At 48.2% G+C, this 12,291-nt stretch overlaps 1 protein-coding gene across 2 annotated transcripts; it reads right to left on the reverse strand.

Moving 5' to 3' along the window:
- Window positions 1-260: 260 nt before the first annotated feature.
- LOC105944574 (interferon alpha-inducible protein 27, mitochondrial-like) lies at window positions 261-8,870 on the reverse strand. Of its 2 annotated transcripts, XM_045154840.1 has the most exons (6): window positions 8,805-8,870; window positions 7,919-8,070; window positions 5,758-5,880; window positions 2,009-2,038; window positions 798-959; window positions 261-487 (listed from the first exon to the last, which is right to left on the reverse strand). In XM_045154840.1, exons 2-6 carry the CDS (start codon window positions 8,037-8,039, stop codon window positions 405-407), a joined length of 519 nt encoding a protein of 172 aa, XP_045010775.1. In that variant the 5' UTR covers window positions 8,040-8,070; window positions 8,805-8,870; the 3' UTR covers window positions 261-404. The 2 variants fall into 2 exon arrangements, with proteins under 2 accessions (XP_045010775.1, XP_045010776.1); XM_045154841.1 differs by lacking the exon at window positions 2,009-2,038.
- Between the last annotated feature and the right edge of the window lie 3,421 nt (window positions 8,871-12,291).

Below are 12,291 nucleotides of genomic sequence, written 5' to 3' on the forward strand. Positions count from 1 at the left end.
GACATGGAAAAGCACCAAGAAATCTGCTAAGCGGACCGAGGGACTGAGCCACTCAAAGATGACAGCTGAAGCCGGGCGTGGTGGAGCACGCCTTTAACCCCAGCACTCAGAAGGCAGAGGTAGGAGGATCACCGTGAGTTTGAGGCCACCCTGAGACTCCATAGTGAATTCTAGGTCAGCCTGGACTAGAGTGAGACCCCACCTCAGAAATAAAAAAAAAAAAAAGGAAAAAAAAAAAGAACAAGAAGGGAAGGCTAAGACACCATAGTAACGACTTGTTTTTATTCCTTGTTTCATTCTGGACCTTCTGTGTTCAGCCTTCCTTCCCCAGGACGCAGTGCTCCCTCTGCGGCAAGGCAAGCCTCCCCGACTCTTCTGGTCTCTGTGAGGCGGGGAGCTCCAGTTTACAGGGCCACTGCACAGGCCACAAGGGCAGACCCCATGGAACCCAAAAGGACTTTGGATGACAGGGAGAGGCCAGCAGCTCCTGGGGAAAAGTAAAGGATGAGCATTATGGACTGGGACAAGGCATCTCTGAGGGACACAACTAGAGTCAGAGACGGTCAGAGAAGCCAGGACCCTCGGTAGGCCCAAGGCACAGGTGCCCCACAGCACACTGGGCTTCCCAAAGCCCCAAGGGCTATTGCAGGCAGTGACCTCGTGCCTGAAACCCAGAGGCAGATGTTCCAGCCTGAGTAAGATGGTCTGCGGCCAGCACACTGTCCCTCCTCCTCCCTGAAGAAACCCAGAATGAGAACAGGGAGGAGCAGAGGACTGGGCTGGATCGGCTGCCCTACCTACTGATTGCAGAGTGGCCACTAGGCCACCCGCAGCGACTCCACCTCCATTAGCTATAGCTGCTGCAGACATCATTTTGGCCCCAATGGACCCCGCGGCGATTCCAGCTCCAGTAAAGCCTAAGGTGGTCAGCACTGCAGGTACAGCGGCCGTTACTGCAGCTGTGGGGAGAGAAGCCAGATGAGGTGGGCTCAGAGGAGGGGGACCCTTACACGCGCGCACACACACACACACACGGGCTGGGTCAAGCCTAAGGCACCTCCTGGGGATCTGTAGGAAAAGTATAAGCCCAGTGGGAAGGGCCGGGGCTTTCCCCACTAGCCCTACTTGACCCAGGGAAAAACCCAGAGAGTTCTGAGCTAGGGAGAGACTAGGGCATGACCAGGAGTCAGGAGCCGGGGAGAGGGAATGAAAGGGGTCACTGTGGACAGGATCCTGGGCAAGATGTTCTTAAAGTAACTAGTTCAGGCCTCAAAGTCTGCCTTGGTCTGATTCTGGGACAAGAGACTGACTCAAAGATTTTCACCTTCTGGAGACATAGGAGCATATCTTGCCCAGGGTCCATGAGGCACAGGAGGGCTGGGAGGAGGCAGCTCAGGGCTCTAGTGTGTCTCCACTGAGCATATCAGGAGCCACCAAGCTGCTGGCTCTTCTACTGTGTTCCAAGGTTGGGCTGTGTTGCTCTGTGTAGCCCCTGGAGAACTCTAAATGGACTTGAGTGGCCTGATTTTCAAGGGAGTAGACTGGAGCTGAGCAGAGTTCAAACACACACCCAAGGTCACTAAGTGTGTGCTCTGTGAAAGGGGTGGGCATGGGCCCCGGGGAATGAGGATGCTGTCTCCCCAGCTCTTAAGCTCAGCCCCTTTCTTGTGTCTACACTCCCTGTTCATTTCTAGTTCCTTCTTTCTACTCACCTTTCTTGTTTTTGTGGGTTTTGTTTTGTTTTGTTTGGCTTTTTGACATAGGGTCTCACTTTAGCCCAGGTGGACCTGGAATTTACTCTGTATTCTCAGGGTGGCCTCAATCTCATGGTGATCCTGGAGTGCCAGGATTAAAGGCATGGGCCACCATGCCCAGTTCTAGCCACCTTTCTAACTCTGTCTCCTCCACCACCTCACCACCTCCAGGAGGCTCCGGGGAAGCCCTTCTTCCAGGACAAGCTGGGCTGCTCCTGGCTGACGACTGACATACCCTTTCTGCAGAGACTTACCTCCTCCAATTACTACAGCAGCAGCCTGGGCTGGAGATGAAAAGAACATTCTGTGAGAGGATCCCTACAGAACCCCACTCCAGCCCCAAGTGCCCATCTGTGAGGAGGGGTGCACCCGGCCCAGCTCGTAGGAAGGAGTAAGACCTCTTCCCCTCCCCTGCGTCACTTCTGCAAACGATAGGGACTGAGAGGGAGTCGGGCAGCTCTTTTAGGCAGTTAGGGTGACCCCGAAAGTATTCTTGCAGTCTGCACTTGGTACAGATCAAAGGATGATCTGGATTCTTATCTATTACCTAGATCTGTTTTATCACAAACAATCTGGAGGTCTCTCCTAGGATTTAAATCTAGCTTTAAGATTGTGGTTGGTCAAGTTCTGCCCCCAGAACTTTGGGTCAGGGCTGGCCTCTTCCTGAGACAGCCCCTAGTCCTAACCAACCAGCTGGCCCTCTGGTTCACCACTGTCTGAGCCAAAAGGCAAGGCCCACCACCTTAAGGTTATAATTACATTTGCAAGGGGTGGGCAGGGTCTCTGGGCTGCCTGATAACTTGGAAACTTCTAGCTGCTGGTAGAGTTTTCCCTCAGCTTGACCCAGATCCCACCAGGCCAAGCTGAGGGGATAGCCACCCCCACATGGGCTCTTTACCCCTCCCGCTTCCCTCATGCTAGGAGCTCTTTCAACTTTTCTTTCCTCTTTTCAACACAGTTTTCCCAGGCCATCCACGTGGGCTCTCAAGCCACATGGGTGCCTTTCATTGGCTCTATACTTCCCTCAATAAATATAATAATTTAGTAATTATCCTTGTCAGTCTTATTTTATTCAATTCTTTGATTAAAATTAGAAACAAACCTAAGGTTTTCCTGGGCCCCTAGCACTCTGTTACAGACACTGTTCAGAAGTCTGGCTCCAAGCAAAGGACCAGTTCTGAATGTGTTTACTTGCCTTGAATAGGGGCCAGGAGCTTGGCTCCAAAATATTCAAACATCATACTTTGCCCTTTTCTTTATTTATCTGCAGTGGAGAGTGGGAAGTACACTCCTCCACACCCCACCCCCTGCCCCAACCTCTCTCTGCCTCCCAAGCCAGGATTGGTTCAAACAAAAAACAAGAACAAGGCCTGGGGAATGCAGGCCAGGGGCAGAGCAGCTTGCCCTGAGGAGACATGTCACTGAGAGGGTCTTCCTTAGGGAGCACAGGGTGCTGTAATTTTAGGGCTCTGGCTTGAATGAGGCAGGGAAGAGTGGTGAGCTAGGCCAACCCTCCAGAGGTCTGGGGGTGACGGTAGGTACAGGGCAGCCAAGCCTGGCCAAGTCAAACCCTGAGTGGCCAGAGGCACTATCTGGATGGGGAGTGGGCTCATGAACTCAAGAATCCAAAATGGGGCACTGGAGAGATGATTCAGTGGTTGAGGCATTTGTCTGAGAAGCCTAAGGACCTAGGTTTGATTCCCCAGTATCCACATAAGCCAGATGCACAAGGTGGCACATGCATCTGGAGTTTGTTTGCAGTGGCTAGAGACCCTGGCTTAACCATTCTTTCTACCTGCCTCTTCCTCTCTCTCAAATAAATTAATTAATTAATTATTTAAAAAATATTTTATGATGGTAACTGTCCAGGATGTGATTCCCACTAGGTCATGTTGGAGCGAATCTTCAGCGAGGCAAAGACAATAAAGCATTTCTTTTTTAAAAAATAAAAAAGAACCAGGCATGGTGGCTGTGATGGTTTGAATAGAATAGATGGCCCCAATATATTCAGTTTTTTATTTGTTTGTAGTTTACCACCTGGCTGGAGGCAATGTCACTGGGTGGATCTTAAGGTGTGGTGGTGGGTTTCAGATTTCAATCGAAAGATATACAAAGTGTGCCTAGCAGGAGTTCCTGAAGTGTGCTGTGGCTTTTGACCTTTAGGCTTGTACCTCTCTTCTCTCTCCGCTTGGTCCTGTGAAGGCAGGCCAGCTTCTTCTGCCATTTATGGGACTTCCCCTGGATCTGTAAGCTTCAATAAATATCCCTTCCTCTGTGTCTGGTCTGGAAGTTCATCTCAGCGAACCTGAAGCTATCTGTTACAGTGGCACATGCCTTTAATCCCAGCACATGGTAGGCAGAGGTAGGAGGATCACCGTGAGTTCAAGGCCACCCTGAGACTCAGCCTGGGCCTGGGCTAGAGTGAGACCCTACCTCAAAAAACAAACAAATAAGTAAATAAGAAGGCCTGGAAATATGACTTAGTGGTTAAGGTACTTGCCTGCAAAGCCAAAGGACCAAGTTTCCATTCCCCAGGGACCATATAAGCCATATGCACAAGGTGGCACATGCATCTGGAGTTCATTAAGAGGGGGCCAAAGGCCCTGGCATGCCCATTCTCTCTGTCTCTCTCTCAAATAAATAAAAAATAAAACATCTTTAAAATTTTATTTTAAAAATAATTTAAAAAATAATAAAGGCTGGAGAGATGGCTTAGCAGTTAAGGGGCTTGCCTCTGAAGCCTAAGCACCCATGTTGGTCTCTCCAGATCCCACATAAGCTAGACCCACAAAGGCGAGGCAAGCACAAGGTTGTACATGCCCAGTAGGTGGCACACATGTCTGGAATTCAATTTCAGTGGATAAGGGCTGCAGTGCCAATACTCTCTCTTCCTCTCTTGCATGATCTCACTAAAATAAAATAAAAAATAATTTAAGAGCTGGGCATGGTGGTGCACACCTTTAATCCCAGCACTCAGGAGGCAGAAGTAGGAAGATTGCCGTAAATTCAAGGCCATCCTGAGACTACATAGTGAATTCCAGGTCAGCCTGGGCTGGAGTAAAACCCTACCTCAAAAAACCAAAGTAAATAAATAAATAAATAATAAAAATAAAAATATTGGAAAAAAATGCAAAATGTGGTTCAAGGGCTGGGGAGATGGTTCAATGGGTAAGAGCATGAGCAATGAAATCACGAGGGCCTGAATTCACTCCCCGACACGGCCACACTCAACTGTAACCCTAGTCCTATGGAGGGACTAGAGACAAGAGAATCTCTGGGGCTCACTGGTCAGTTGCCTATATACTTCCTGTTCCCTTCCTTCCTCCCACGGAGGGTCTTGGGATAATGATAAATGGTCCCTGCTGGTAAAGGATAATCATGCCTGTAACACCAAAATCTGGGAGGCTGATACTGGAGATTACTCACTGCAAGTTCAAGGTCAGCAAGGTTAGGCTATATAGCAAGCTCCAGGCTAGTCTACTAGACTATAGAGTCTCACAAAGGGAGGGAGAAGTCTGTTGGGAGAATTAAATGAACTTATTCATATCAAGTGCTGGCTAGCAACTAATCTATAAAAGGACTTGGCAGAATTTAAGTGGTCTTATTATTTTATTTTTTAAAGTATTTTATTTTTATTTTATTTTAGAGTGAGAGGTTGGGGGGGAGAATTGGCATGCCAAGGCCTCAGGCACCGCAATAGAACTCCAGATGCTTACACCACCTAGTGGCCATGTGAGACCTAGTGCTTGCCTCACCTTTGTACGTCTGGCTATCGCAGGATCTAAAGAGAGTTCAAACATGGGTCCTTAGGCTTTGCAGGCAAGCGCCTTAACCGCTAAGCCATCTCTCCAGCCTGGTCTTGTTATTTTAATCTTCTTAATTGCTTAATTAAAAGCAATGGATTTGCCTGCATTTCTGGGGGTACCCCAGGCCCTGACCTTATCACACTTCTCCATGCAACTAGGGGCCCAAGGAGGAATATCTGTTATACAGAGCCAGTTACCTCCAATTTGGCAAGCAGCCAGGACAGCAGGGGGGCACCCAGCCAGGAGAGTGCCAGCATTCAGTGCTCCAAGTGCAGATGCTGCTGCAGGGCCCAGGGATGCCTGGGATAACAGGTTGATCCCTGAGGGAGAAAGTCGCATGTCGAGGGAGGGTCAGTGGTCTCATCCCTCCACGCCTCCATGTAGTAGAACGCTGTTTGCGCCAGTGGAGGCGCACTCTAGGGCTGGGGTGGGCTAGGGGAGAGCGAGAGCGAAAGGAAAAGGAGGGCGAACACACAGAGGAGCCCAGGGCAGCAGTTAGAAGTCAGGGTTGGGAGCAGCCTTGGTTTCTGCCACTGGCACTGGGGGACCTACAGCACATGGCAGAGATTATGAGGGAGACGCAAACACTGGCCAAGGTGCCGAGAACAAGGGGCTGTTTAGCGCTCAGTGCTAAATGAGGTGTCTGCATCTCCCCCCAAGGCTCAAGGGGATGTCGTGGTAGAGAGGGTGAGAAAGAGTGGAAGAGCCACGGTATGGGCAGACCTCCGCACCCTTGATCCTTCAGCAGACGGCCTACCTGCACTAGACTTGCTTGATATCAAGCCCATCAACATTTAGACATGTATGATGAAAGAGGGCAAAAAAAATAATTAAAATTAAGGCAGTTGAGGGTTAACAGGACCCCTGGAAGTAAACTAAAGGTGGTTGAGAAGTGTCCTTGGTCCTATATGGGGAATTCTGATTTTCTGGATGTCCTTTTCCCTAAAGGAGTTCACTCTCTAGATTTCTTTTTTCTTAAACCACAGTCCTTACCTACATTTTTTTCTTCCCTAAAGGAATTCCCCTTTCCTAGAAGAGATAAGAAGAATAATTTCTTTTCCTGGAGAATTAAAAAAAACTGATCCTGGCAATGGAGAAACAGCTTAGCAGTTAAGGCATTTGTCTGCAAAGTCTAAAGACCGAAGTTCAATTTCCCAGGACCCACATAAGTCAGTTGCATGCATCTGCAGTTCGTTTGCAGTAACTAGAGATCCTGATGTGCCATTCTCTCTCTCTCAAAAATAAATTTAAAAAGAGTTAACCTAATAGAGCCTGTCAAGAATACACTTGGAAGCCAGGCGTGGTGGCGCACGCCTTTAATCCCAGCACTCGGGAGGCAGAGGTAGGAGGATCGCTGAGAGTTCGAGGCCACCCTGAGACTACATAGTGAATTCCAGGTCAGCCTGAGCCAGAGTGAGACCCTACCTCAAAAAAACAAAAAAAAAAAAAAAAAAAAAAAAAAAAAAAAGAATACACTTGGCCAAGAGACCATCCCTCATCTGAACACATGCTAAGGAGATGGGAGGAATAGTTATATCCTTAATGAAATAATGTGTGTACCCCAGAAGCCCCTCCTCTGGCACGGTTGCTCCAGTGTCATTACCGCTGAGTCTGCCTGCTCCTCTGAGCTCTAACTCAGAAAGCAGTACTTTTCAGCTTTTCTCCTTTCTTTCTTATCTTTGGATGCTGGCTGAAATCATAAGCATTCTTTCCCTGAAAACTTGGTACTTTCCTACCATTTTCTCATTCAATATTCTTCACCTTACTAAAACCTCATCATCCATGTACGTAATTTTTCATGGTCACAAGACAAAGAACTTGACAGTATGAAAATCTGCAAGGCACACAGATGATGGCCATGCTGCAAAAACATCTACGAAACACACATAGAGATGTGAAAAAGGGCTAACTCTGAAAGCTGGAAACAATATAAAAGAGAAAAATATGGAATAATAAATAAATAAAATCCAAGAGAGGACACCAGCTCAAGATGAAGAAAGAGGGTCTGAGGTGAAGAACTTTGTTAGGATGTCTTGACTCAGAAACCCAGCAAGACAAACTGCTATGGAAGGTGAATTCTGGTGGTGAATCCAGGGACAGGAGAGCTACAATGAGCCAGACTGACCTCCAGACACCCTTGGGGACCCAGGTCTCTGAGGACAACCTTATGGAGCATAGGTTAGGTCTGATTGTAAGAGGACCCAGGCTTTATGGCCCGCGTCCGAGCCTTGGATCCCTCAGGCCTTCCTCAGAGAGAAGGGCCGGGTGGACATGGTGGTGGCTGTGAGAAGGAACAGCTTGGAGGGCGGGATGCTGTGCCCTCCCTAGCCCTCGCCTAGTCCTCCCAGGGGCACTTACCCTGTGACGAAAGGGCCGCTAGGACGGTGCTGGAGGCTGCCCCTCCAGCGCTGACGATGGTGGATGAAGTTATTTTGGAAACGAGGGCAGACACGAGCGTGTGTCCTGCAGCTAATTCCATGGTGCCCAGTATTTCCCAATTCAGGCCAAACCTGCCAGAAGAGGTGAGGCTTTGCTAAGGAGCTGGGACTTTCAGAACTAGCTTCCTACCCGCCTCCCCGGAAACTCCGAGCGACTCTAGGGGAGACTGGTCTGAGCTAGCAGGGGCAGTGGGCCCTTCCAGGCGTGGGGTGCAGGAAAGAGGGATGTGGACCATTGAGGGGTGCGGAGCATGTTCTTCCCCAGTGGGCTGCCACCTTCCTCCCACCTGAAAACCCCAACTACTTTGAGGACAGTCTGGGATTCTAATCAATCAAAAAGGCACCAAGGTTAGGAAATGAGGATCAATTACATTATTATGGAGCACACTACAGCCATGGGCTGTGGCCACCCACTTCACTGTCGCTTTCTAACACGAGAAAGCTGGATCCTGTCCCCCACCCAATACGTGGGGAAACTGAGGCTATCTCAGACAGCAAAAGCAATTTGCTCCAGGGGAGAAGGTAAAGTCGTTAGCAATCACGCATCCAGATCCAGCTGTTTCAAAATACCAGGCTTGAGATGGCTCAGATTGTGTCCCTCCTAACGCTTGCCACTCAGCCCACTCTGGCATGGGCCAGGCCCATTGTTCTCAAATCCCAAGGTGGTGGGGCCTCCAGTCCCTTGCCTCCCACTGCCCACCTTGGATTGCAGCTGGCCTTCTGAGAACAGAAGGAGGGCTGGAGAGGAACTACACACTGCTCTCCCCTCCAGCCCTGAAAGCACTGCCGTATGAGAGGGGCCTTACCAAGTGAAGAGGATGCCAACGCGATTGCTGTTGTGATTCTAAAGGGCCCAGTGCCTTCAATAAGAGCTCGTCTCTGGATAAATGGCCCACCCAGTTGCAGGCAGCCAATGAGGTAGGTTTCATTTTCCTAGGAAACTGAAACCACAACTTTCAGCCTTCTCCAGAACTTTTCTTGGTCTGAAGAAACCCTGTTATTCCATAAATGATATTTAGCCATTGTGATTTTTTTCCATTCTTTAAATAATTATTCTATCAGTGATAAAATCAAATGGCTATTGAAGATAATTGTTATAAATTAGATTGTAAAATATTGCTTTTTCTTCAGAAAAGGGCAAAACTTCAATTTTTTTTAAAATATTTGACTTATTTGAGAGAGGGGAAGAGAGGGATAGAGGCAGATCTAAATAGAGAATGGGCATGCCAGGTCCTCCTAGCCACTGCAAATGAGCTCCAGATGAATGTGCCACCATGTGCATCTGGATTTATGTGGGTCCTGGGGAATAGAACCTGAGTCCTTTGTCATTGCTGGAAAGCACCTTAACCACCTAGCCATCTCTCGAGCCCAAAACTTCAACTTTTTAAATCACTCCCTTTACAATTCCTGCTCAAAATTAAAAATGGGCAATGTTTTATAACTGAAAAGGGACATTTCTAACACGATGTAACAAATTTAAGATTATCTTGTCCACCCATGTTAAACTATGAAGTTCTTGTCGCTTGCAAGTTTTAGGCAGGTCTCATTTCTGCTTTGATTTTTCTCAGCAAGAGCTAGACAAGGCAACAAGGCATGAATGATCTTGGAGTTAAACGATTGAAATGCTGCAGGAGCTAAAAAGTTCCCTTGGCTAGGAAGACAGACAGGCAGAAAGGGCCCTTAGCAGGTAGCTATATTCTCACTCAAGATGGTGAAAGGGGTGACTCCACTTCCTCCTCCTTCTTCCTGGCCTGGGCGAATTTTCTCTCTGGAGGGCTGGCTTGGTGAGCTTTGGGGACCTGCACAGTGCTGAATGCATCATGGGCCAGCCAGTGCCTTCACCTTCATTTAAGCTGCCCAACCATGGGCTCTGGGTGGAAGGGCTTTCTCTACTCAATAAAAATTGAGTGGATTTTTGAGCTCGGGAAATTCCCTTGTCCCAGAGGAGTCTGTTCTTTCTAATTTCCTTCCCTCTTACTTTAAAATAAGCTTTGTTCTCTCAAACATTTTCTTGCCCTTTAATTCTTTAATTGGCAGGGGAAACAAACCCATGACACCTGTCTAGATGATGTCACTACCTTATATGAACAAGGAGGAAAGTAGAGTCAAAATCTTTACCAGTTAACCCTGTAATTGCAGTTTGGGATACAAAAGGGATCTGCTGCCCAGAACTGAGGGAGATGGCAAATGGATGTGGGGGTTTTTTGTTGTTGTTGTTTTGGTTTGGTTTGGTTTCTTTCCATAGAGGCATAAGGATAATCAAACCTAATTGTAAGAAATGCAGCAAGTCCCAGACCAGAAATGAAAAGACCACCCAAATAAAAATTTAAGGGGAGAGTCTACTCAGTCTGTGTCTCCACAGCTGGATGCTGAGAATGGCCACAGCCTATCCCTGCAGTGAGCTTTTAAAGGCAAGACTCACACTCCCTTACAATGACCTACCCTTCACTCCTCAGACCCTGCCCCAGCCCCTAAATAACTTTGCAAGAGCAAGCAAGCATGATCTACAAAAGCAGAATTTGGCCCAAATATCAGATGCTGGTATGCAGCAACTACCAAGTTCCAGGTCGCCTTGACCTCAGAGCAAGACAAACATCAGATGTCCTCACTGGAATCCTGCCCTCAGGCTTGTAGTCACTGCCCTGTGTTAGTCTTTAATCTCTTCTGGCTCCTGGAGCATGCCAAGATGGCTGAGTGGCCTAAGACGGCTTCCCTTAGGTCTGTTCACCAGAGGTTGTTTCAAAACATGCCCCGCAAGCCTGTCACAGGACATGGAGTCTGCACCATCCATTCTGTGAACTATTTGAGACAGAACAGAACAAAAAGGAGCTATACCTGGGAGCTGGGGACCCTTTGTTGTTGCTGTTGAGAGAGGGTCTCGCTCTAACCCAGGCTGACCTGGAATTCACTGGATACTCTCAGGGTGGCCTTAAACTCACAGCGATCCTCCTACCTCTACCTCCCAAGTACTGGGATTAAAGGCGTGCACCACCATGCTCAGCTAGCTGGGGTTCGCTTTTGTGTATCAGTCTTGTTAATGGAAGAATTTATGGGGGTTGGAGAGATTGCTCAGTGGATAAAGCACTCACTGCTCAAGACTGAGAGCCCTAGTTTGCTGCTCAGCGCTCATGCAGAAAGTGAGAAGCTGGCCGGGCATGGTGGCGCATGCCTTTAATCCCAACACTGGGGAGGCAGAAGCAGGAGGATCGCCGTGAGTTCAAGGACACTGTGGTGTTTGATTCAGGTGTACCCCATAAACTTAGGTGTTCAGAATGCTAGGTTCCCAGCTGATGGAGATTTGGGAATTAACGCCTCCAGGGGGCAGTGTATTGTCAGGGGCGGGCTTATGGATGTTATAGCCAGTGTCCCCTTGACAGTGTTTGGCACACTCTCCTGTTCCTGTTGTCCACCTTATGTGGGCCAGGGAGTCATGTCCACCCTCTGCTCATGCCATCATTTTCCCCTGCCATCATGGAGCTTCCCCTCAAGCCTGTAAACCAAAATAAACCTCTTTTTCCCACAAGCTAGCTGCTCTTGGTTGGGTGATTTCTACCAGCAATGCAGACCTGACTGCAACAGACACCCTGAGACTACACAGTGAATTCCAGGTCAGCCTGGGCTAGCGTGAGACCCTGCCTTGAAAACAACAACAACAACAAAATAGAAGATAAAAAATAAAAGTGGGGAGCTGGAGAGATGGCTTAGTGGTTCAAGGCTCGATTCCCCAGGATCCATGTAAGCCAGATGCACAAGGTGGTGCATGTATCTGTAGTTTGTTTGCAGTGGTTGGAGGCCCTGACATGCCTATTCTCTCTATCTATCTATCTGCCTCTTTCTCTCTCTGTCTGTCACTCTCAAATAAATAAATAAAAATAAACAAAAATGAACAAAATAAATAAATAAAATTGGGAACCTGTGTCAGGCTTCAGTGACCCCAGCATGCTGATCACAAGATGGGGGGGGGCAGAGACAGGGGGCTATGTGTAAACAGAGTGGTATAAACAGACCTGTAGTTGACACATTCCAAACTATATGGCTGCTAAGTGCCCTTGTGGTAGTTTGAATGGGTGTTCCCAAATAGATTCAAGAGTTATTAACAACGCTTGTAACTTGGTGTCACTGTGGGTGGATCCTAGGGTTCAGCCCTAAGGTGTGTTGGGGTGGGGGGTAGATCTGGAATTCTAGCCTAAGGTATGCAGAGTGAGTTCTGCCCCAGTTTGGCTACAGGGTTTTGCTTTTGCTTTAGTGGTAGAATTTCTCTTTTTTGCCGTTATGGAACTTCCCCTGGGTCTT

The sequence above is a fragment of the Jaculus jaculus genome, chromosome 7, assembly GCF_020740685.1.
Source record: "Jaculus jaculus isolate mJacJac1 chromosome 7, mJacJac1.mat.Y.cur, whole genome shotgun sequence".
Lineage (NCBI taxonomy): Eukaryota > Metazoa > Chordata > Mammalia > Rodentia > Dipodidae > Jaculus > Jaculus jaculus.

Coding starts and splice junctions, on each gene's coding strand:
- LOC105944574 (XM_045154840.1), bottom strand. CDS start 8,039: ATGGAATTAGCTGCAGGACACACGCTCGTGTCTGCCCTCGTTTCCAAA. Junction 2,039..5,757: donor GGCTGCTTGCCAAATTGGAG/GTAACTGGCTCT, acceptor TTTCATCTCCAG/CCCAGGCTGCTGCTGTAGTA. Junction 960..2,008: donor TGCTGTAGTAATTGGAGGAG/GTAAGTCTCTGC, acceptor CTCTCCCCACAG/CTGCAGTAACGGCCGCTGTA.